The sequence below is a fragment of the Hippocampus bargibanti genome, linkage group LG13, assembly GCF_051943395.1.
Source record: "Hippocampus bargibanti isolate YZ-2025 linkage group LG13, ASM5194339v1, whole genome shotgun sequence".
Lineage (NCBI taxonomy): Eukaryota > Metazoa > Chordata > Actinopteri > Syngnathiformes > Syngnathidae > Hippocampus > Hippocampus bargibanti.
The window spans coordinates 4,712,642-4,739,185 of NC_142746.1; the positions used below are offsets into that span (position 1 = coordinate 4,712,642).

The window sequence follows — 26,544 nt, forward strand, 5'->3', positions numbered from 1 at the left end:
ATCCATTTTCCAGGACGCTTTATCCTCATTAGGTTTGTGAGGGGTGCTGCAGCCAATCCCAGCAGTCTTCTGGCACTAGGCGGAGGACACCCTGAATTGGTTGGCAGCCAATCGCAGGGCACACAGAGAAAAACATTCACAATCTCTCACACTCACACCTAGGGACAATTTTGAGAGTTCAATCAGCCTGCCACACGTGTTTTTGGAATGTGGGAGGAAACCGGAGGACCGGAGCAAACCCACGCGGGCCCAGGGAGAACATGCAAACTCCACACAGGTAGGTCAGACTGGATCTTGAACTCACGACCACTGACCACTGCACTGTGAAGTCAGCATGCTGACCACTCGAGTACCGGGCCACCCTATAATACATTTAATTCAAAAGAAAATATTCTTCACCTTTGGCCCCAAAGGTCCTTGTGATCCCTAAAAAGACGAAATAATACAATATCAAAGTTGTACAGTATATATAGGATGTATTTAATGTATATGTGGCTGAAAAGCTCTGGGCAATGGCTGCAATAATTAAATAGCCACGTAGTCATGTGCATGAGCAAGAGTGGGATTTGATATTCTTGGTCAATGACATCAATGTTCATTATTGTTTGGTTTCATAATTTTCTTTGACTCACTGCTGGGCCAACTGGTCCTGGGGGCCCCGGGGGACCTGGAGGACCATAGAGCTTAGAAAGAAAGAATAATTAAAGAAAGTTAGAGGCTATAATGAGTTAAACATTTTACTTTCTAAAATATGATTGCCATATAACACTGTGGTCAAATCTAACATACCATCTCTGACCTTCCCCCTTCACCATGTTCGCCTTTTGTACCCTGAGAAAAAAATACCACAATAAAAATAAAAACTATGCAATGACAATAATAAAACTATGTGAAATAACAAAATAATAAACTAAATAAAACACAGACACACAGAGAAACACACACACACACACACACACACACACACACACACACACACACACACACACACACACACACACACACACACACACACACACACACACACAAATTCCTGTTTCAATTTTTTTTGTGAGGTCCGTTTAACTCCAGATAAGGCTTGAGGACCACCTTTGCTGATAAGTTTAGAGAAGAACTGGAGTTACATTTGAACACTAAATGTCACCCGATTTCCCACTTCAACCTCTTTAAAAACAAAGAAATAAAAAGTGGACTTGAAACCGAAACAGCAGGAGTGAGGTTTCTCAATGGGTGCATTCAAAGTCCTCACCCCTGTATTGAATTTGGTTAATATATCGTTTGACTTTTTGTGGTATGAACTTTTTCCTTTCATATACTTATCCTTTCGTATGGTACCACTAGGAAAAAAACGGGTTAACCACGCACACACACACACACACACACACACACACACACACACACACACACACACACACACACACACACACACACACACACACACACATAAACACACACAGTGCGTAAAAAGTGTGTGTATCCAAGTGAAATGAAAATACACACCAAAAAATCATTTTGGATGAATTTGTGAGGACCTCTCTGAAACTTTAACAGATGCATATATACACCCTCTAGAAGCCTTTAGAATAAAACACCTGTGAGGACCGGCCTCACTTGTCCAAAATGTCCTCACTGCGTATGGTAGAAAATGTTAGTGGTTCTCACAACAGGACGAACGCACACACGCACACGCGCGCACACACTTTCTGATCCGCCTCACAAGGGTCACAAGGCGTATGGGTGCCTATCCTAGCTCTCTTCTTCCCATCCCCTTTCAAATTGCTGCTGTGGACTGAAAATGTCCCCATTGCGGGACGAATAAAGGTTTTCTGATTCTGATTCTTTATAACTGGTTGTGAGCCAATCACAAGGCGGACATAGACAAAGAACTATTTGTGCTCTCAGTTACACTTAGGGACAACTTAGAGTGTTCCATGAACCTGCCATCCATTTTTTTAATGTGGAGAAAATCAGAGTACTCATAAAAAACCTGCACAGGCATGAGGATCACATTCAAATCAGCAAGGTCTGCAGAAACTGCATCATGAACCTGATCATTTGAACCTGATGTTTCGCACCAGGCTGTCAGGTTGTCCAGTGGTTACCGAATGAACCTCACAGTGCAGAGGTTGTGGCTTCGATTATGGCCTGTGTGGTTTTTCTCCGGGGACTTTGGTTCCAGCCAAAGATGGCTGGAATAGGCTCCATCGAACCTTGTGATGATCAAGCGTCTCCGAAAATGGATGGATGGGTGGATGAGTGTGATCAACAAGGCAACATCTAAAATTTCCAAGAGCCCAAAGGAACAGGTTTAAAGGACAACCGACGTCACTTTTTTGTTTTTTAACTGACAACAGAAAAACGTTTTATAGCATCTAAAATACCCAAAACATGCAGTATGATATTTTTAGTGAAAGGCAAAACACCAATAAAAATGACTTAAAGTGTCCAAAATCTGAAAAAAAATGAGCTGCGAATTTGGCATTTTCAGAAAGTCCCGCCCCCATTTCGTGACGTCACGCAGACGTTTTGCATTGCTTGTGAATCAAAACAATGGCTTCAGATTCGGAGAATATGCTTTCTTGTTACACATCCAGTTATGAATATCAGTGAAATAGTTCTGAAGAGCAAAGCATACATGTTTGCAATCAATTAAAGAATTTATTTGGGCCATTTTGAGGCAACATTGGGGGACAATCTCTCACAAAAAAAGAGGCACAGAATGGCGACATCCTGTGGCCACCTCCGTTTCCACAGCCTGATGAATTCTTAAACGGCGCTTGGACGCCCTCTGGTGGCTTTTGGGTGCAACACGAGGTCCCCAGACCAAACAACTACAGCAAAATACATTGACGTGATGGAAGGACAATGCGTCCTTTTCATGTCAGTGGGTGGTCCTTTCGTGACGTCACGTACGCACTCGTCACCAACTCAAAAACAAGATTTCCTGAATATTCAGCATGAGTCTTAAAACGTAAAATATAGCTATATGCAGTGGAATCTTATTAAAATACGCTCAGTAGAAGTCATTTGAAGTGATTTTACAAATTATGGACACAACTTGTCCGGGGACGTCGGTTGTCCTTTAACACCACTGTTATATGATTTAAAAAAGAAAACAAGCATGCATGCTTTTACTGTCCATTTAACAAATAGAGTATGTACATAGTTAAAAAAAAAACAATTGGCATAATCCACTCTAATTAGGTGGAGCTTTTTTCCTGAATGTGGTCCTTTCCTTGTGACTTTCTTTATTTACCTGAAGCAAGAGTTAAGCCCGGAGGCAAACACTCGCCAACCATTGTCATCAGGTTTCAGTTGGAAAGCTCTGCGGTCCCACTTTTCCATTTTTTTTTTTCTTTTTTTAACATTCGTTCTTTAACCCCATTAATGTGGATGCTTTCCTTATTGCACTTCTTGCTCTTTTAGTCACTTTAGTTGCACTTTTTGTATTAATTAATGAATTACATTTTAATTGTACAGCATTTTTTGCTCACTTCCCTAATTGTGATTGGTACTTTATATTTAGGTTTTTTTATTTGCATTTTGTTTGAAATATAATTTCCCCTACTACAGTATCACCAGTTTTCTAATGTCATTATTTTTGTGTTCGCCGCTCATCAGCAGTACATTTTTTGGAACATTTCTGCGGAGGAGTAAAAACTTTGGATTCACTCTTTCCGTGTGTCTACTTTGGCTCACTCCAGCAAGTAACATTACATTACTTGACAGAAATATTGATTTTAAAGTTTTACCTTTTCTCCATCAAGGCCTGGCGGGCCTGGGAGGCCAACTTCACCCTAATGATGACACAAATTGAAGAGGAGTATTTAGCAAAGCCATTCAATAACAAGCATGAATGCCATTTGTTAAAAACAAGAGCTCCTTCTTGGCTATTGACGAATATGGAGTGCATTTTGATTCATTCCTTCATTTCATATTGATGGTAACATTAGCATGGGGATTGTCAGTCCCACTGACATTCAACTGTTTCATCGATGGAATTGTTTCATTGCAAATTAGAATCAGAACCTTTTCTCTCCACAAAGGCGAATCCTTTGGTCCATTCCAACCTGAAGTAGTGTACGATATTCATCATTTTTCTTACTCGTGGGGCTTATTTGAAAGAGGCGTTTACCTGTTTCAACATGAACGGCCAGTATAATCCAATCAAAATTGCACTTTCCGCCAACCTAGGTCAGTATCATCCAATCAAAATTGGGCTTTCCGCCAACTGCAGCCCAAACAGGAAATGAACAGCAAAAATGAGAGATAGTTTTATCGGCGAGCCAGATGCAATCATCAAAAGAGCCATATATGGCTCGCGAGCCATAGGTTCCCGACCCCTGTTCTAATTAATGATGAATGACATTCATTTCTGAGAAGACATTAGTGGTTTCTCACAATAATTATAAAATTGATAAATATCAATTGTAGTAACAATTGGAGCACCATATCCAACAGCCATTTAAACAGCTTCTTCCCCCAAGCCATTAACTCTTTAAACAGTAACCCAAATAGAACTGTATAGTGCCTCTTTGCAATTTGTTGATGATGATACTTGTGCAGCGTGTTCTACCGGAAACATATTTCGTGTGTGTTCGACATACTTGGCAATAAAGATGATTCTGATTCTGATTGAATTCAATATTTGCCAGTGGTCACATTTTGAAATGATTGATAATATTCCCAGAGAGTTGCAGTGTCACCGGTGAGCTATTTCTGGAAGAGGCACATTGGCTATTCATGTCATCCTTGATGGATCTGTGGTGCTTGTGGGCGCCATGTTGGTGCCCCCTGCTCTAGATAAATCACCAATCACAGGACTAACATAAAGAGTTTTACTCTACAGCCAATCAATGTCTCCAAATGTGCATGTATAATGTCTGCAATTCATACATGGCAAATATCTTATTTTGGGGAAATATCGTTCATTCAAACTGACAGTCTGCTATACATACAAACATACAAATGGACACTAATGTGAACCCATGACCTTTTATAATAATAATAATACATTTAATTTGTAAGCGCTTTTCAAAACTCTCAAGGACACTTTATAACACTTTAAAATATATATATATTTTTTTGTGCGGGTGGGCAGCGGCAGCCATTTGCGCCAGCACTATGGGGCAGTGGTGCAATGCAGTCTTCCTGTGTATTGCCATGAAATAAAACGACAATTCTTGATGATAAAAATAGTGTCTCGACTTGGCTTCTTCTGTGTTGCCAGTACTGCATAGAAAACAATATCTTACTTTTGTCCCAGTGAACCCGGGAGGCCCCGGAGGTCCAGGTAATCCAGGCGGGCCCTAGAAGTTGGATGGAAGAGGCCATTTACAAATCTCATATGATATTGTTAATGCAGATTTGAATCGAGTGAATTATCACCCCAAATGGACAAGAAATATGAAATCAAATTAAATCTTACCATCAGATGTATGTTGCCAATATCCTGCAAGGAAGAGACATAAGAATCACATTTTTTTAATTATTGATTTTCTTGCATTGTTCAAATGATATGTAAAAAAATCTACCATACATTTTCATTATGGTGGATTGCAGCTTTTCCTGGTTCGCCAGGTGTTCCTGGAGGTCCCTATGAGAAGAGATGAGTAGAATAAACATTTCATTATTGTCATGATCATGATGAATAGACAAAGTGGTGACATCGAACTGCTTAAAATCTTCGAGTTATGACTCACTCTTGGTCCAGCTGGGCCTTCAGGGCCTGCCTCTCCCTAGAAGGTTGACAGAGTTAATAACACTGACTTACTGATTTTGCTTCAGAGTACTTTTCAAGCTCTGTCCCACCACTTTATGATCTTACCTGGATCCCCTTGTCTCCCTTGTCACCCTATAAGAACATATTCAATGCATTTCCACTGTCAAATAGTCACTCAAATTGAACATTGTACAACAACGTCACTTCCAGCAGACTCTAACTATTGCTCATTACCTTCGGGCCTATGAGGCCTGGCACTCCTGGTGATCCGGGTTCTCCTTTAATGCCAAGTGTGGAAATAATAGCCTCTCCCTTTTCTCCCTATAAAAAAATAAAACTCTGATTTATGATTACTTCATTCCAGATGAATAACAATATTTAACATATTCCATTTGGCCTTCTTATAGTAAGTTTTAAATCCCTGGATGTAAAATCTGGAGGATATTAGGTACCATGTTTTCCAGTGTATAAGGCGCACTAGGGTACAGTGAGACCTCAACTTACAAACGTCAAATTTATGAAAATTAAACCTTATAATAAGCACTATTTTCATATTACACACCCACCACGGCTGGCGGAGTGATATTCGGCGCAAGCACACGACCAAACAGCACCAGAGGTTACCAACAGTCCTTATGGAAGGTGACTCTCCTTCCATAAGCATCAACGACCATCAAAAAGGTAAATAAAGCTTTATTTTACAGCACAGTTTATTTCTTTAATTACAGTCGTCATGTAATGCGCCTCTCTTTGCAAACAGCAATTCCCTTTGACCTTCAACCTCCAACGCCATTCCATCAAGCCATAAATGACCATCACAAATGTAAATAAAGTGACGTTATGATACAACGCAGTGTATTTCTTTCATTACAATACAATAGCACATTTATTATACATAGAATAAGGTATGTTGTGTGTAGTTTTAAGGCTTATTTAGTTGAAAAGTATATTTTATGGAAACCCGGGAACGGATTTTTCCCATTTTAATGGTTTCCTATGATAATTATTTTTTTGAGATACACACTTTTCGCCTTACACACTCTGTCTGGGAAAGTTTGTAAGTTGAGGTCTCACTGTATAAGGCGCACCCCAAATGAATGATGTATATTCAAACCTTTTCCATGTATAAGGCACAACGGACTGTAAGGTGTACCTTCAATAAACGAAAAAAAGTTTTCCAAACATAATATATAAACCGCTAAACGTTTTCCAAATATAAGTCACACCACATTATAAGGTCCGATAGTAGAGGCTGGTGTTTCGCACTACTTCATGTACAGGTGGAAATGGATTCACGGGCTGCTGACAGTAGTTGTGAGACCAGCTGTAGCTCAATATTACTTCACACGTAAGGCGCATCTACCGTAAGTATAAGGCGCAGGGTAATTTTTTGAAGAAAACGAAGGCTTTTGGGTGCGCCTTAAAACCGGAAAATACGGTATTTACTGGAAACATTTTTTTTGTAAAGCTTGTGTTCTGTCATCAAACTTTTCTTTGTGATTGAGTTGATGTGTTGTTATGTTCAATTCAGGGTGGAGTCTGATTATTAACTTTGTGTAACTAGTTTGCTCAGGTGTTATCGGTTTTGCCATCTGACTAAAGAGAAATGAACAACACAAACTACTGGCAAACATTGTAGATGAACAAGATGCAATTAAGTTCACGCAGTATCATTTGTCAAACTACTAGTTGCCATGCATTGTCTCACAGCTGTTTTTTGGGGGTTTTGGGGAGGGATAAAGATTTTTGTCCTAATAAATGGAACAATTGGCTTTAAAAAAACATTATTAAAAACAGATATTTAAATTGTTTGACAGCAAAAAGTCCCTGCCTATCAATCAAGTGTGAAAGTAACAAAATATGTTATTTTTATTTATTTATTTATTTATTTATTTATTTATTTATTTATTTATTTATTTATTTTGTACCTGGTATCATTTTTAAAAAATGTGCGTATGAGCTGTCCTTTTTTATGTTTGTGAAATTGCGATATCATAATTAAGCAAAGCACCCCGATATTATTGTTATTATAACATTGTCAAGTGTTTACGGCCATCAGAATACATGAAAACTCTATCATGCCAAAGCCCAAAAGTACGCAGAGCCACATCGTTAGCATAGAATAACCTTACTAGTTGACAGTGTTCTTCTGATTTTTACTAAATACGTAACAATATCATATTGTCCAAATTGTTTTATACATACATTGTGTGCATTTGCTTTTATTTTACTGTCTTTTACTCTGTCAGCAGGAAGGTCAGCATTGCAAATGATAATTGATTCTCAACCAGCTTGCCTGGAAAAATCAAAGTTCATACAAATATGTAACAAATCATAGTTGAATATTCAGCTAAGTTTTTGATATTGGGGTGGGAGCTGTTGTGTTGGGTGATGTCAAATGCCCCACCCACATCTACACTCTTGGCAAGTGTAATTCACTGCCTTGCTGATAAAATGCAGCCTCCACGAATGCAAATTCAAATCCTTCTGGCCATGCATTTCCTAGCAGGGTCTGAAACGGAGAAAAGTTAAGTTGCCAAATATGCAACAAAGATGCTAAATTGGGAAAAAATGCATAGCTGCTTGCTTTGTCTTATGCGTTAGGCCCTCATTATAACAACAAGCTGGAAATTGTGTGCTGTAATTATTCACACCTTTGACAGAAGGCCAGATGAATTATTTTGACAATCTTATACAGCAAAAAGCAAACACAATTGTCGACGAGACACAAGCATGCAGTTACAGCACAAAATGCCCAGAACATAACCACAAATTATTTTGCCACACCAAGCCTACCCTATAGCCCCTCTTGCCAGGGATGCCAGGGGTGCCGGTCTGACCCTTTATCGTGAACGACAAACAGCTTTGACCAACTCAGATGATGCAAAGTGTACATTATAATTCCGACTGATACCAGATCAGTAGCCACATTACCTTAGACCCGGGGTTGCCTGGGAGACCTAGTTCCCCCTTTACAGCATTGTTGCCATAAAGATCAAACATAACAAAGACAGAAAAGAGAGGGGAAAATGCATGTCGTTCAAGTGCCAGAAAAATCATCCAATACAAAGATTAAAAATCGAGTAGATCAGATTAAGTGTAAAGAATGTGGTCTAATTATTAATCACATAACTTTGTGCAGAACAGAGAGCAATACGTCTAGTACAGATGACGACTGAAGAAACCTTCTCATCAACAGAGAGCAATGTACACTCAAAACTGCATGTGTGAGCAATGGCACACTCCACTCTGAAACAAATGACCGATTGAAGTGGAACATTGCATGATCATCCAGCTGGACAGTATTTTGTCACAATTTCAAGACAAGCGAGAGTATACTAATCTTCGCTTTGTTATATTATATCACATATTCAAGCTTTATGTAATTAATGTATCACCGCAATAAATCACTTGTAAAACCGTTTTGTTTCCATGTTGCAAGACTGATTGCATGGGTAAATGACAAGTTTTCTTTGGAGTTAAAACACCAAAATACATTCCTTCTGTTATCATGGTTGAACTAGAGGCAGTTTCACCTGGGTTTTTTGGTGCGTTTGAATCTATATTCATGGCAGAATATTATTATTATTAATAATAATAATAATAATAATAATAATAATAATAATAATACATTTCATTTCTAAGCACCTTTCAAAATTCTCAAGGCGAATTTACAGTCACAGGATATGTTTTTCTGTGGGTAAGCAGCGGTAGCCACATGCGCCAGCGTTCACTCAACCCAAAATTACTCAAATAGATAGGAAGTTAGGTAGTTAAAACACCAAAATACATTCCTTCTGTTATCATGGTTGAACTAGAGGCAGTTTCGCCTGGGTTTTTTGGTGCGTTTGAATCTATATTCATGGCAGAATATTATTAATAATAATAATAATAATAATAATAATACATTTCATTTCTAAGCGCCTTTCAAAACTCTCAAGGTCAATTTACAGTCACAGGATCCGTTTTTCTGTGGGTAAGCAGCGGCACCCACATGCACCAGTACTCAACCCAAAATTACTCAAATATATAGGAAGTTAGCTAGCTACCTAATAGATAACTAATAGATAGCTAACTAGATAGCTAATAGATAGCAAATAGATGGCTAGCTAGCTACATAGCTAATAGATAGCAAAACGAGCCAGCGTTTAGTCAACCCGGAATAATTCAAATAGATAGAAAGTTAGCTAGCTAACTAATAGATAATTAATACATAGCTAGCTAGATAGCTAATATATAGCAAATAAATAGCAATTCGATCGCTAGCGAGGACGAAATCATAAAATATGATGAAGGCACTGTCTGACTATACAGCAGAATGATTTTTGGTCTTTTTTGTTTTTAAAACAAGTCTGTTTAAATAAGGAGATCCACAGATGTAAATTCAAACACAGCAATTAAACACATTTCAAGATGGATGTCAACCAACTGTGCAGGAATAAAGTATGCTAGCACATTATACATACTGGTCTGGCTGTTATTTTACGTCTCCCCTCTCTCTGCTCACACCCCCCTCTTCCATTCATCTCACTGAGAAAGGGATAGGTCAATAAAATCATAGTTTTCATAGGAGACTCGAGAGATTGGCTCGGTTTTGCTTCTATTTCTGATAGTCACTCGATTCATACCTCAAAACCAGACTAACCGAAATAAGAAGTGGAATTAGACATAGATCAGACAATGACAGAAAGAAAGAAAAAGAGAGAGAGAGAGAGAGAGAGAGAGAGAGAGAGAGAGAGAGAGAGAGAGAGAGAGAGAGAGAGAGAGAGAGAGAGAGAGAGAGAGAAATAATGGACAGATAATTTCCTGCACACTTGCACATTTAATGATGTCTGACAAGAGTCCTAGTGTTTGAAATGTGTTAAGAATAAGTAAGGTCTGAGATCTGTGTACCTTTGGGCCTTTGGGACCTGTTGAACCAACATCACCTCGGTCACCCTGTGAGGAAGCACCGATGCAGGACATAAAGCACCCATTTGTTTTCATTTTGTCAAAAAGAGATGTATGCACATAAATACAAAATACAAAAAGAACTCACCTTCTGTCCTGGTAAACCTGGCTCACCCTGGAAAATGAATATTAAATTAAAGCAATGGTAGTGCCTAACAATATGTGGTTTAAGTGACTTGCCCATAATTCAGTCATCAACATATGAACAAAAATGTTGCATTTTTTTACCTTCAATCCTTGTAAGAGCTGTAGAATAAGTACACATATTTGATAGTTAGTGTCACATGAACAAAGGTTTGCATGAGAAAAAAACAGTGCGGAAAAAGAGACTGAATCAAAGCTCACCCTTGGGTCTTTTCCAGGTTTTCCTGGTTCTCCAGGCTTACCCTGAAGGCGAATAAATAATTAGATATACAGGTATATCTTGTATCCTGTTCATTTTTTATTGTTCGATTGGGGTAATCATACACAGTATCAATGCCACATTTAATGTTAAGATAATATTACAGGCTCAAATAAACTTCATAACAACAAAGAAAATGTATGTTCTTTTTTTTGCTGAGATTTGTATTTTCTATTTACCGGTGAGCCGCTGGCACCATTCAGACCTGGGTTCCCTGGTAGACCGGGAGGCCCTGGTGGTCCCGGGGGTCCTTGCTCGCCCTGCTGAGAGGCATTGAGTTACAACCCGTCATTGTAGAGGGGGTCTTGTCACATTGGCCATGTCAGTAAGAGTTTGAAAGACAACATAAATCTTACACTAAGGGTTTGCACATTGTTAGGTCAGCTGGGGTGCAGAGCAAGCGGTTAATGAAGGCAGACTTAAGGTCCATTCTTGTCCTTGGCGTTAAAATATTACAATTTTGAGACGCACTTGTCGGTTTTGGGGCGATGAACACAAATTGAATGGAAAACGTGTGACTCAGATAGATGGAAGGTGGGCTGGCTGGCTAATAGGTAGCTAATAAGATAAATAATAGATAGCTACCTAGATGGATGGCTATATGGCTGATAGCTAGCTAGACGGATAGCTATATGGCTGGCTAGATAGATAGCAAGCCAAATGACAATTAGATATCTAACCAGCTAGATAACTAATAGATATGTCGTGGAAGAGGGATATACTATCTATCAGCGACTGTATCCTGTGACTGTTAAGTGACCTTGACAGTTTTGAAAGGTGCTTATAAATGAAATATATTATTATTATTATTATTATTATTATTATTATTATTACTGTATCTGTTAGCTAGCTAGCTAGCTAGCTTTCTATCTATTCGAGTTACTTCCGGGTTGAGTGAACGCTGGTGCGTGTGGCTGCCGCTACTCACTCGCAGAAAAGCTTATCCTTTGACTGTAAAGTGACCTTGAGAGTTTTGAAAGGCGCTTATAAATGAAATGTATTATTATTAATATTATGCTGTCCTAAAATGCAACTGTGTGCTTTAAGACAGTGACAGTTCAAATTTGTGTGGAGAAATTTCAAGCTTAGTTGGTAACTTGCAGTATGTGGCAGAGCAATTGAAAGCATTTCTACTGGATTGGTTGCAACTGCAACTTCACTCTGTTGAACATTTTATATGCCACTTATTAACCCTTTACTCCCTGAATTATTCTCTCGTAAAAAAAAAATAGGTTCAATTTTTATGGTCATTCATGGATATAATAACATACGACTAGCTTCATTTTTCTATTGTTTTCCAATCATAAAAAAAGATAATGTGCCTAATTTGGTACAATCGTCATGAAAAACCTCAATGGAGTGTATGCCTTTTTTTGGAAGCCTATGAAAGATATAAGCCTATGAAAGATAGGCTAACCCTCCTTCCTACAGTCCTTATGGAATGTGACTCTACTTCCAAACAGTAACTCCCTCCTTCCCACCTCCTCCCACTCCATTCCATCAAGCCATCAATGACCATCACAAAGGTAAAAAAACAAATTTATTATACAGTACAGTTGATGTCTTTCATTACATTACAATATAACATTTATTATACATAAAAGAAGGTATATTTTATGTAGTTTTAAGGCTTATTTAGTAGAAAATTATGTTTTATGGAGACCTGGGAACGGATTATTCTCATTTTAATGGTTTCCCATCGGAAATATTTTTTCAGGAGACACACTTTTCGCCTTACACACACTTTCTGGGAACAAATTAAGTTCGTAAACTGAGGTTTCACTGTATGTAGAGAATATAAAGTTGCCCCCCCATATTTTTCACACTCCAAATCTGGCCCCCTTCCCTCGGCAAAAAGTTTAGACACCACTGACTTAAATCATTGTTTGCTGATGTTTTGTTGACCTCATTTAATGTCGGAAGCAGCGCACGGCACTCAATTTCTGCCTTCAGTGGACTCCATTATGAAAGGACACACTGAATGACAAAAGAGTATACAAAACTTTCAGTTTGTACTCAATAATCAATGCTATGTGGCTGATTTGCTTTATTTATTGCTCATAATATGTAAAAATGATGTGTTTTTACAACTTTGTGAAGAGATAACACACATTAAGCAAGATCCATTTACGTTTCTGTGATGGGCTGCATGAGCACTGCATTATCGTTGGCGTTGGACCCAAACCTCCAATGTCAGAAGTTGGCCAAATTAATAGTGTTTTCATAAACCTACACTAATGTTCAGTCCACATGTGGTGGTGTTTTTTTTCTACGCATTTTTGAATCGTTGGAAATGGATTGCGGTCTTTAATCCTTGCAGGGACATGGACCACCACAGTGGACAACGAATCATGTTATTAGGCTATTATTGGGGACCCTGAACAAGTAGTGATTGTGTTGGCATAAGGATTCCACCTGGCGCCTGAGTATTATCTGCATCATTAATTGTCATTTTGGCCATGGTAGTCACTTGCACTAGGGTCAAGCATAACACTAACTATCCAAATGGCGCAGGCAAAAAAGTGGACCAATAAGGTCTTGTGATTCTGTTTTGTGTTGTTTGCAGAGCATGCAAAATATATAGTACTCCAAAGTACATATACTTTTTTTAATGAATGAGCCTGTTTAAACAGCCTTTTGGTCTAAGCAAAAAATAATGGCTTTCCTTCAGTAATTACAATGCTTTGATTTGAGATGAATGCACATTCTATTGTAAGATCATACAGAAAATCCACATCAAACAAATTATTTTCAGCCTTCCCTGACCATCATAACACAATGAGGCCTTTTATGATGTATGACTGTGGTGCTTCTTTTTAGGATTGTATGTACACCCTTATGTGCTGACAAAACTCAAAGAAATTAGCTAAGCGTTCAGATAAAATTTGATTACTATCATGACAAAACAATATTGTGAAAGTGAGGAACCAATTATTTTGCATTTTAAAACACATGATGTGATTTTTAAAAAATAATTACAGCCCCAACTGCATTTGTAAACTACATACATTGCCCTTACATACTTGCCTGGCGTCTCAAAACGAGAAGCACCAAGAACTAAACAGAGGCTCAGAGGGGATTGAGCCTTTTCCATTGCCGGTACCTCTCACTGGAATGACCTCCTACTGACCCTATGGCAAGCCCCCTTCGCTGCCCATCTTTAAAACTCACCTCAAATCTCATTTGTATTCTTTGGCATTTGACTCAGCATGACTCAGAATTGGTCTTAGTTGTACTTCCTTGTGCTTTCTATCATCTTTGTGACTGGTTTATTGTTTTATTGTTGTGCATATGATCGTTGCTACTTTGTGGTAGCTGTTTTAAAAGTGCTCTATATATACAATTGAGTTGAGTTTTATTAGAATTTGAATTATTGTCTGGTGACGTGTCTGTTTGAAATAAATGTCACAAAATTACGATTTCACAAAGGATATTACACTATTACATATATTATACTATTGCTGATGTTCCTATGTATATGTCTTTCACGTATAGCAGCTAAGAGTGGTGCGTCGTTTGAGGGCATTATCTTACCAAAAACGCCTTTCTATACATGGTTGTTGGTTTTTTTTTCAGTCAAAAAGGAAAAGATTTACCTCGCTATCCAGCTATCTAGCTGGCTTCTCGCTAGCTAGCTATTTGCTATCTAGCTCCCTGGCCGGCTATCTAGCTAACTATGTATTAGCTATCTAGCTATCTAGCTAGCTTTCTATCAATTTGAGTTACTTCCGGGTTGAGTTAACGCAGGCGCATGTGGCTCCCGCTGCTCACCCACAGAAAACACCTCTTTTTTTAATCATTGTCATATTTTTGTATTTATTTTCTTTGTCTTTTTTCAAGATATACTGCCATGACTGTATCATACTTTTTAAGAGCATCAAAATAGTTAGTTTAGCATTCTCAATTGTGCACCTCACTTTCTCTTGCATGTCACTTTGTGTCTAAAGGTAGTTTGATCCATGGCTTTCAGATAATTTGACCAAGTGTCAGTTGCAAAAAGTGAATTGCTTTCTTTATGTACAAAAAAAGAAGAGATGTCTATGACTTTAATTGTCTTTTCAGTACTATTTGAATTCATTTGTCAGTTTGTCATTTGTCAGTTTGATGGTAGTTGGACATTTAGTGTGCTGGTTAATGAAAACTGTCCTTTGTATACCTTCGTCGATTCCAGGCCATCATTAATCCAGTATCCTTGTGAATTTTCTCTGAACTTTTGTGGCCAATCAAATGTTTTTTTTTCTGATTGGATAACATCTGCTGGCAATGAGTTAACCGCTCGTATGTACAAAATCAGCCGGGCAAGACTCCAATTAATCCGCGGCCATCATGAGGACAGTGCTAGAATACGAGAAAAAAATTGATTGCTTGTATGAATTCATACTTTTGGAAAAACTCAGGACAGAAAAGACATTTGGCCTTCAAAACAGTTCAACAGTTAATTGCAAAAGCAAAAGCGGGAGGATTCAGCGACGATTGCGGACGGACGGTTTGCATTGGCAGAACAGAGAGGGAGGGATAAGTGTCGGGAAAAAAAGAATTGTACCTTGAGGCGTTTTAGGATTAGAGGGCTTATTGAGGGCATGTTGCGCACGGCGATAGGCAACATCTGCCAAGGGGTAGTCACATTACACAGGTGGCCCAAGGTGCCAAAAAGGGTCACGGGGCAAATGCCGCCAGGAGGCCACAGGAAAGAAAGAGCAAGAGGTAGAAGGCAGGGAGGAAGGATAAAGGAAGGAGAGACATACAAAATAACATGACAGTGAAAAGCAAGGAAAAAAAGGGAGAAAAACTAAATAGGGTCAAAAGTCGAAAGTCACAGCAATCTCTGGGCCTGGGATGGTTATAGGGGCCTTCGACACACAATGTCCTTGATGCTCTAGTACATATAGGCAATTTTAAAAGCATATTTATTTCCAGAGTGTTCATAGATTGATTGCCTATAAATCATTGGACATTCCTTCTCAAGGACATCTTTTTGACAGCCACCTTGAAAGAGCCAGGCCCCTAGATTGCAGTTCAGCAATGATCAGTTGCGCTGAAGTCTTGCCCCAAAGAGAGTACGATAGTATGGTTACAGTGCATATCCAGACTTACTGTGGCCAACTGTCCAGCACAGGGCTGTACAATACGTCGCTTCTGTTGAGATCAGCATCAATTACAAGTTGAGAAGGCAGTTAAAAAAAGTGATCTCACTGATAAATTCATTTGTCTGCCTGACACCCAAGGAAATAGTATTGTGTGCAACGTACCTACATTTTGCAGATCAGAAAGTACATATTTCCAAAACACTTATTCGATAACCTTAGAGTATTTTTTCTCTCTCTGAGTTTCGTCACACATGACTTCAATATCGAATACTTATGATATCATAAATAATACAGTGTCGATGGAAATATATACTACATGGAAGTTGAATGGGGGTCAATGTAGGTAAGTTGTTTTAGCACGAACCATTTGCCGCTTTCTACCCCAGAATTTCAATATAAAAAACACAAACACATTTTGGAATTGGCACATGTACTACGTACACATACATACCTTCCTTATTCATCCTATCTGGTATATCCAAGATAAAATACATGCTTAAATACATGTGTTCGGATAAGCAGAAGCGATGCATAGAATTGATGGCTGGAAGATCGATAGGTGCTTATTTTGGTGGCAAAATGTTTGATGAGTGTCTTGTTTTTGAAGGCAATGTCTCTCTTTGCGGCACGACTTGGTGACTTTCCCCCTCATCCACCCAAACATGTTGTCCATCAAGGTGTTTGTGGCCACCCACAAACCTTCAACATCAGCGGTTGACTGGAACGCAAGGCAGCCAAGGTTTTCAAGGGAAGATCCTGCACAAATAGACTCTGCCGGAGAAGTGGTCGCTTCCGTCAGTGCAAGCAACGTTGAGAGCAAACCATTAGCCAAAAGATAGAGGGGAATTTGCCTTGAGCTCTCGATCTCGATGACAGATGAAATTAAACCATTCCAAGTTGCTAGAAAAGTGTGTGTAATCTCAATTCATCACCCCTATTTTGCCAAGGTTTGCAGGCGTGTTCGCATACTCATTGCGATTCAAGCCTGTTTCAATGAATGCTCTCATTCTTACAGGAATAGTCCATCGATGAAAAGCTTTCTTCAGCCGTCATCTGTACTTCTTTGAAGGTGTCGGACGTTTCGCTTCTCATCCAAGAGGCTTCGTCAGCGAACGGAAATTTTGCTGGTAGCCCTGGCCTGCTATACCGTAATTTCCGGATTTTGGAGCGCACCTGATTATCAGCCTCACCCACTACATTTTTTAGAGGAAAACCGATGTTGTACATACACAAGCCGCACCTGTATATCAGCCGCATGTGCCCACATTAAAACATTAGAAAATGACATAAATTGGCCGCATCACTGAAATAGCCGCAGGGTTGAAAGTTTGGGAAAAAAAGTAGCGGCTTATAGTCCAGGATTGATGGTATAAATATATCGCTACTGTCCAGAGGTGGCGGTGCCAGACCTCTGCTTTTATAGGTCCTGGCTCTAAGGTTGGTGGGAGCAGAAGATTATTCCCTGAGGCTGCCCTGATTACTTCTATTTTACTATAGAAGTAATCAGTGTAGCCTCAGGAAATAGTACTCTGCTCCCCGCAACCTTAGAGCATGGACCTATCATAGCAGAGGTCTCGCACTGCCACCTCTGGACAGTAGGGATATATATAGGGCCAGAGCTCACAGCAAAATTTTAGTTCGCTGACGAAGCCTCTTGGATGAGAAGCGAAATGTCCAACACCTTCAGATGACGGCTGAAGAAACATTTTCATCTTTCCTTGTTTCCTTCTTTACAGTGGTGTGTCATTTTTCCCTCTGCAATGCACACCACACAAACCGCAATGATCTGGACCAGATTGTGCCGTTTGCTGAAAACGGGGCTTCAAAATCACATTATGTGACATTAGGAAACATGAAACGGCTCGTTAACTACTCCGGGCATTGCTACCAATGGTGCACTTTTTCCTCCGGCAGGGTTTAGTCTGTTTTTGTTACGAAGGAGGCAAATGACAAGAAACTTTACATGTTCTCAGATTTCTGTATAGTTATCATGAGGCTGTACCAAAACTGTCAAATGTGGTGACAGTTTAGTTATAAAGCAAAACACTTAAATGTCATTAGACTCATTTCTTTTACAAGGAAATACTTCACCTCCAGACTCAATGGCCTCAAAACCCCCTCTACACAGAAATATTTTTCTTGGCACACTCTCACACAGGGCCTTATCATGTCCAGCTATATGTTCCAGCAGACTGCTAGTAATTGCTTTGTTTTTTCTCAAGGAGTGAAACCCAAGAGACGGAGAGCCAAATTTTAACTGCAGAACTACTTGCATATGTTACACTGAGCTACTTGTCATTTCTATATCCAGCTTCTGTTGACTTCCGCCTCTTTCAAAGGAAATTTTCTGCTTTGGCATTTCTATTCACAACTCTTCATCTTGTAACGGGTAAATATTACCAGCTGTGGAATTGATTTAAAGTCACTCTAACGGCTGTGCATGATTGTTTTACTGTCATAAATTTGAATGTGATGCTTTCTTACCCGATGTGCGTAGTCGCCGCAGACGCCCTGGAGAGAATAGAATAGGTTTCAACACGACAGCTTCAACATATGTATGCACACATATACAGTAGTAATCAGTTCATTAGGCTTTATATGCAGCTGGGAAAATATACTGCAGCAACTGGACTTACATGAATGTTTGAAACACACACACACACACGCATTCCTGTTTCAAAGGTTTTGTGAGGTCCGGATAACTCCAGATAAGGAGTGAGGACCACCGTTGCTGATAAGTTTAGAGAAGAACTAGTGTTACATTTGAAGACTAAATGTCACCCCATGTCCCACTTCAACTTCTTTAAAAACAAGGAAATAAAAAGTGGACTTGAAACTGAAATAACAGCAGGAGTGAGGTTTCTGAAAGAGTACATTAAAAGTCCTCACTCCTGTAGTGAATTTGGTGAAAATATCGATTTACTATTTGTGGTATGAACGTTTTCCTCTCATTAACTATGCGCACACACACACACACACATAAACACACACAGTGAGTAAAAAGTGTGTGTATTCAAGTGAAATGAAAATACACACACACAAAAAACATTTTGGGTGAATTTGTGAGGACCTTTCTGAAACTTTAACAGATGCATATATAGACCCTTCCCTAGAAGCCTTTAGAATGAAAAACTTGTGAGGACCGGCCAACAGGTCCTCACTGGTCAAAAATGTCCTCACTGCGTATGGTATAAAATGTTAGTGGTCGTCACAAGACTAGTCATACAAACACACACACACACACACACACACACACACACACACACACACACACACACACACACACACACACACACGCACACACACACACACACACACACACACACACACACACACACACACACACACACACACACACACACACACACACACACACACACACACAAACACACACAGCATGAGACCAATTCGTTAGGTGTCCATTTTTTAAATTGTATTAAAGTTACATTTTATTGACCTAAATATTGCTACATAGTTCTAAACGTACACATGATGTCAGCACTGGAATTCACCGGGCAGTGAGTTAATGTTTTTTTTTTATGATTACATCCAATGCTTCTTAATGTGGCTAATTTTTATGGATGTGGGCCGACTGCTTTTCCATTTGATTCAGGAGACAGGAGACATGCATTGTAATATTTTTTTTTCCTGGTTTGCTTTGTCAAATTCTGCTGTCCGCTACTGTTTGAAATTGATCCATTTTCACCGAAATTTATTTGCACAGCTCTACTCATGTCCACTTGAAGCTTGAAACTATAAAAACATCAAATAACTCTTCCTTTCATAACTTTGCTGCAATGAATTGTGATTTCCTCCACTGTGGGAATAATAAAGGTTAATCTAATCTAATGATTACACAAGAATTTTGAATGGACAAATGTTGTCTGGTTCCTTCCATGACTTCCATCAAAACATGGGAAAACGCAGAGTCTTGTGGCTAGCTGGCTATACGGTATTGCTGGAAAAAATGGGGTGTATTTTGTAATTAGTATGTCAATTTACATATTTCTCCCAAAAAATAGGTGGAATAAACACAGAAAGATATAGTTCCGGATTAAAAAAAAATATATACAGTAATAAAAAAAAAACTAATTGAGGTTGTTTGCGAAACATTTACAATTTTGGAAAGATGGCAATTGATTGATTGATTCGGGTGGAAAATATAGGCACTTTACACAACTTAACACAACTAATATATGCACTTTCTTGTCACTTGACAAGCAGAAATGACAAAATTGACCACTTGAGGGAAGCAGAAACAGGCATCCATCCATCCATTATCTGAACCGCTTAGTCCTCTCTAGGGTCACTAGGGTCGCAGTGCGACGGTTGGGGGTGCCAGAGCTGGAACTGAAACTGGTACCTCTGCACTGTGAAGTCAATGTGCTAACCACTCGACTACTTTTTTTTCGTCGCCTTTAGCAGAAACAACAACGACATTATCTTGTTTGCATACTTGATGATGATTATCATTACAGTTTTGAATTACATCTGTTTCAATAATAATTTCTTCCAAAATGTCTTTTTGAAACACTATGAATCTCACCTTTTCTCCTTTCGGTCCTGGCTCTCCCTAATTGTGAAAAGACACATAGCTTAGTTTGTTTGCAATTATTCTGAATAAACATGTTTAAGTATGTACAAATAAGTGACTTACAGGGAGTCCTTTTGGCCCACGCTGACCCTGAAAGACATCAGCGAATCACATTTAAATCTGGTTTCACTTTCGGTTTTGAATCATAGCATGAAGTAAATGAGCAACAACAAATATTCCTTCTATTAGCTCCCTTCTAAAAAATGTGTTACCAGCAAACCCTTCAGGATGATTTCCCATCAGGCCCTGTGGTGTGAACAGTCAGTGTGTGGCAACTTGTTGATTCATGACTAATGGGAGGGTGTCTGGGACCCAACCTGTCTATTACAATCAAAAAGTGTGACCTCGCAGGCTCAACAGCACCATAGCTAATTTTGGAAAGTAATAATACATCTAAGTTTAACCATACAGCTTCTCAAATGTCATTTAACGTCTCGCTGAAACATGTTCGGAAGAAGACAATTAAAGGAGCACATTATGAGATAAAATCATGTGTGTGTGTGTGTGTGTGTGTGTGTGTGTGTGTGTGTGTGTGTGTGTGTGTGTGTGTGTGTGTGTGTGTGTGTGTGTGTGTGTGTGTGTGTGTGTGTGCGTGCGTGTCTGCATGAGTGTGTGCGTGTGTATGTATGTGTGTATGTATGTATGTATGTATGTATGTATGTATGTATGTATGTATGTATGTATGTTTGTATGTATGTATGTATGTATGTATGTATGTATGTATGTATGTATGTATGTATGAATGGGTCATATGTGCTTTGAAACATCAAACAAATTTAAAAGGAAAAAAAGGAAAAAGAAAACATGCACATGTTTTTTTTAACAGTGAGGATATAAACGATAGCATTACATACATTTCATACGAGTAGATATCAGATATATCATATCAGATAGGTCTAGCACTCATTTTTCTCATTAAAAAAACAAAAAACAAACCAACAAACAAATGAAAAGGTGCAAAATTGAAGTTAACAGGGGTACAGCAATTCCATCTTAGATTTTTAAAAAAAAAACAGTACAAGCTTTTATATCTACTAGTAAGTGTAGAACAGCTATTCAACAACAATACCGAGGCGGCTTTAAAGAATGCTTACCGCATCACCCTTGAGCCCATTTAGTCCCTATGGGAACAGTAAAATTAGGTATATGTTGCTTTCAATGTAATGAATACATTTTCCACTGCACACATTGCATAAAATATGATTTTAAATACATTGAGTCATCAATGTGCTGTATTAAGTCATTTCAAGTGTTCATTAAAAACGTTTTTAAACTACCACTGGATAAGCAATTGTATTCTTGCATTCTTCAGATGTCACTTTAAAGAAACTCACATGCTTGCCATCCAGTCCAATTGGACCCTGGAATTTAAAAAAAAGAAGAAAAAAAAAGAAAAAGTCAAAGACAGTTGTCATGTTAGATATAATATTGTAAAAGAGAACAGAAATATAATATAAAAATATTGTTTCATTTCATATTTATACATTTTGAAAACAGTTTTGTGTCGGATGAAATGTTAGTGATTACTACATTGTGGACTTTAATTGAGAGTATCTTGCGTGGTTTAAATTATTATTATTCTTTGATGCGTGCAACTTACTGGAAACCCTGGAAATCCTCTTGTTCCAGGCTGACCCTGAAGAGAAAAATAAATTGGTCTTGGAGATTTCACTTTCCAAATTACAATTTCAAATTAAACACAGCATAGAAGCTGACGAAAACAATCGGGCATGGAACCCTCCGTTTATAAAAAAAAAAGTTAATGCAAGGGCTTGACCACGGGTCGCGAACCTATGGCTCGCAAGCCATATTGTTGATGACTTTTGATGATTGCATCTTGCTCGCCGATAAATCTATATACATATTCTTGTTTTTTGCTGTTCATTTCCTGTTTTTGACGGAAAGCGCAATTTGGATTGGATGACACTGACCTAGGTTGGCGGAAAGCGGAATTTTGATTGGATGATACTGGCCGTCATGTTGAAAAAGGTAAACAAACGGCCCTTAAAAAAATGGTGGGTACACTTCAGCTTGAATGCACCGGAGGATTCGTCTTCGTGGACAGAAAAGGTTCTGATTCTAATTTGCAATGACACAATACCATTGATGAAACAGTCGAATGTCAGGGACATTTTAACAAGCCCTATGTTAACGTTAGCATCAATATACTTCTGTGAGAAGTATATTGCAGATAGCAAGTGTGGAAGCTAATGAGCCGTGTGCAGGCTAGCTAGTAGTAACTTTGCGTATGGACCCGGCAAGTTGACTTTCATTCTGATCGTTTGGCTAGATTTTTACCAATCGTGAGGAACGGAAAACCATTCATGTTAACGGTCAGTACTATCACAAAGTTATTTTAAATAATACATTCTGACATTTTGTTGAAAAGTGTCCGCACGTGCGTCTGTGTGTGTGTGTCTGAGCATGCGCGCGCACTCGCGTGTGTGTGGCTCTAACTGAAAATAATTCTAAATATTTTACTTTTATGGCTCTCTTAATCAAAATGGCTCCCCACGCCTGGGCTAGACCTATCAGCCAAACATATTTCAATATTTGCATGAAACTACACATTAGCTTTAACTGTCATTCCCTCATGATATCCTCATCCCTGTGGTAAACCACTTTGTAAGTGTTGGTGCATGTCTGGCCCTCTTTGTTCTGGACTTGGTTCCTACAGTGAGGAACTTCCTTCGTAGACTGTTATTCATTAGGGATGCCTATTACCATTATAAAAATGGGCACACAAAGGTATACAGTGTAATAAGAACCAATGATTAAAACAGATGGCTGTTCTACTTAAGGAGGTCTTGACTTTTGGTTTTGCTCGAAAAAAGGGAAAAAGGTGATGTTGTGTTCGACTCCTTAAAACGAGCATGCAGTAACTTGGAAAATAATTGAATCTCAACAGGAATATTTAATTTGAGCAGGGGCCTAGAAAAATGACATTAACCCCCGATTGGTCTCGCTGCTGCTTCGCCTCATTTGAAACACGGCCAGATTATGCAGTCAAACCTCTTGAATAATTCTATTGTTTTTACAGTCTGTAATTACATACAATCATTTTATCATTAGCCATTGACCGAGTTTTGAATAAAGAACCCAGTACAGCCAACGTAAACCTGAATTCTATTATCCGATTTCCAGGAAATAACGGATCCCTAATTTGTCCAGGTATAGCAATATGACTATCCAAGGCAGTTTGTGTTTCTGTCTGATTGGATTGGATTGGATATGCCTTTATTAGTCTCACAGTGGATAAATTTACATTTCACAGCAGCAAAGATGTGAAAGATTCTCACTTTTAGCTCAGAATTATGAGTTTAAAGTCAGAATTCCTACTTCTACGACTTTTGCCAACTGTTTTTTTCGTTGGCCCTGATCTTCTTTGGCCCTAATCCTCTTTGATACATTTCCACCCGATTAAATTCATGGCAGCATTTTAATCACTCTCTCTGTCATGACATTTATTTTCCACACGATGGCACAATAGAACAAATGAAGCCTCATGAGGCTTTAGCCTAGAAGTGAACCATTTGGATGGAAACCCTCATTGCTTCATGATCCTTAAGTTTACCATCACTAAACACCAGCCCTGTATGTAAGTATGTATGTATGTAAATAATACATAGATAATTTCTTCGGACGTATTATTTTTGAAGCATAACAAATGTGCATTGGTAACTGAATAGAAAAGAGAACAACACTTACTGGGGGTCCTCTTGGTCCAATGATTGACAGACCTGGTTCTCCAGGAGCTCCCTGAAGAACAAAGCATAGTTACACGCTAAGACGGAGAAGCTATACTGAGGTTAATTTTTCAAACCAATAACTTGACAGTCAGAAAATGTCCTATGCAACAGTCAGAATCCCACAACGCGTTTTGATTAACATGCATCAACCTTAGTTTATATACTTTCGTGTGCCTTTTTTGCTTCTTCAGATGTGCGCATAAACTCCAAGAATGCATCTTCCATGAAAAGTGAGCAACTTGACTCGTTTCGAGGTTCAAATCAGTTTATCTTCATTTAGTGAGGTTCACATTCTTCAACTGCACTGAGATCAAATTTTCCCTAAATTTTACAATCCATCCATTTCCGACACCGCTTCTTAACTGAAGTTGACTATGTCCGAGAGGTGGACTACGCTCTGAAAAGGTCACCAATCGATTGTGGGGCAGAAATAGGCAAACGAGCATTCACACGAATGTTAGCATATCAGACGCTTATTCAGCCTCTTATTCTCAATGTAATTTTTATTTGACCTTAAAGAAGCCATGTCTGTTCTTTTTGTTGGACTTCATCAAATACATTTCCCCCCAAAGATGGGACTTATACTTCATGGTGATTTATATGTTTTATGTTTATCACTGGTGCAAAAAGGGTCAATAATAAGGGTCGACCGGAAAATGTGATCAATAACATCTATCCATCGGTTTAAACTCATTTTCACAGCACTTTCCCTAATTTCATTTCTTCCACAGGCAGCTGTACGATAAGGTCATACTACATCATCAAATCAATCAAAGGTAAATATTGTCATGTTTTTCAATAAATGTCACATTTTATCACTTTGGAGCCAAAAGGCAAAGGTAATGATGGAAAAATAGAGTGCAGTGGAGATGTAAACAGTCTTCTGTAACCAACTTTCAGTAGCTGAGACAAGTGACGATATAAAGCACAGGCACACTAGTGCGAACGATTAGGTTACTTGTAACTCGCGATTCTACCCTGTGATGTATGGAGTGAATTTAACAAGGCAAAAGTCAGAACCACAACAAAACACAGACACCACTTTGAGAATGTGCACACAATCATGTCCGCATGGAATTACCAGTGAGCCAAACTGCAGATGGTTTTCCTGGAAAATGAACATTTTTGAACCATTGAAAAGCTCAATATCCATTTGTTTTTTTTTGTAGTTTTTTGTTGTTGTTGTTGTTTTTACAACACCAAAGTCTTACATTGCAGGGGTTTCTGAAAAACTACAAAGGGTCACTAGGCAACACAAGATTCCGACTTATTTCAAACCAATAAACACTTTAAGACAAAAATTAGTGTACCCAAAAGATAGGCTTCCAAAAGAAAAACAAAGTAATGTAGTTTATTCAATACATTGTAAAAATGAAGATTGTAAAGAGCAATACCTTGGGGAGACTAAACACATTCTCAAAAAAGGACTATCAACATCGAGGGGCCTCAATCTGCAGTACATATGCACCTACAAGCTAGCAACCACTCATTTGACGACAATGAGGTTGAAATCTTAAGAAAATAGCGAAAGAAAATAGATAGTTTGAAAGGGGAGTAAAATGAGATATTTTTATAAAACAGTAAAGCCCTTCACTAAATCGCCATGGTGGTGTGTGGTTTAATTTGGATCGTGCTTAAAACACACACTTAGGTCGTTACCAATTAGGCTTAGTTATGCTGATGAGGTGATACAGTGCAAATGGGGCAATCAGGCCAGTCATAGTCCATAATCAGTCAGGGCAATAGTGGTAATCAGGAGTAGCCTCAGGGAATAGTCTTCTGCTTCCCCCAACCTTAGGGCAGGGACCTATCAAAGCAGAGGTCTGGCACCGCCACCTTTGGACATTAGGGATATATATATAGATCCAGAGGTACCAGCAAAATAATTAGTTCGCTGACGAAGCCTCTTGGATGAGAAGCGAAACGTCGACACCTTCAAAGAAGTACAGATAACGGCTGAAGAAACACAGTGTCTTTCCCTAAAAAGTTGGGCACTGTTAATCCTGAGAAGAGTGTAAATGTAAATGTTTGCAAGCCTA

At 38.8% G+C, this 26,544-nt stretch overlaps 1 protein-coding gene across 1 annotated transcript in view; it reads right to left on the minus strand.

Annotated features, from left to right (window-relative positions):
- col13a1 (collagen, type XIII, alpha 1) overlaps nt 1-26,544 on the minus strand; it is a 60,923-nt gene that overhangs the window by 24,492 nt on the left and 9,887 nt on the right. Inside the window, exons 4-29 of the mRNA XM_089011889.1 lie at nt 24,465-24,515; nt 22,357-22,392; nt 22,091-22,117; nt 21,851-21,877; nt 20,820-20,846; nt 20,709-20,735; nt 18,647-18,673; nt 16,862-16,933; nt 15,619-15,681; nt 11,255-11,338; nt 11,018-11,059; nt 10,901-10,918; nt 10,761-10,787; nt 10,616-10,660; nt 8,657-8,692; nt 8,519-8,563; nt 5,957-6,043; nt 5,828-5,854; nt 5,703-5,738; nt 5,540-5,596; nt 5,429-5,452; nt 5,256-5,309; nt 3,753-3,797; nt 790-831; nt 633-683; nt 400-426 (exon numbers count right to left, since the gene is read on the minus strand). Coding sequence (XP_088868015.1) covers nt 400-426; nt 633-683; nt 790-831; nt 3,753-3,797; nt 5,256-5,309; nt 5,429-5,452; nt 5,540-5,596; nt 5,703-5,738; nt 5,828-5,854; nt 5,957-6,043; nt 8,519-8,563; nt 8,657-8,692; nt 10,616-10,660; nt 10,761-10,787; nt 10,901-10,918; nt 11,018-11,059; nt 11,255-11,338; nt 15,619-15,681; nt 16,862-16,933; nt 18,647-18,673; nt 20,709-20,735; nt 20,820-20,846; nt 21,851-21,877; nt 22,091-22,117; nt 22,357-22,392; nt 24,465-24,515 — 1,104 coding nt within the window. The remainder of the gene's footprint in view (nt 1-399; nt 427-632; nt 684-789; nt 832-3,752; nt 3,798-5,255; nt 5,310-5,428; nt 5,453-5,539; nt 5,597-5,702; nt 5,739-5,827; nt 5,855-5,956; nt 6,044-8,518; nt 8,564-8,656; nt 8,693-10,615; nt 10,661-10,760; nt 10,788-10,900; nt 10,919-11,017; nt 11,060-11,254; nt 11,339-15,618; nt 15,682-16,861; nt 16,934-18,646; nt 18,674-20,708; nt 20,736-20,819; nt 20,847-21,850; nt 21,878-22,090; nt 22,118-22,356; nt 22,393-24,464; nt 24,516-26,544) is intronic.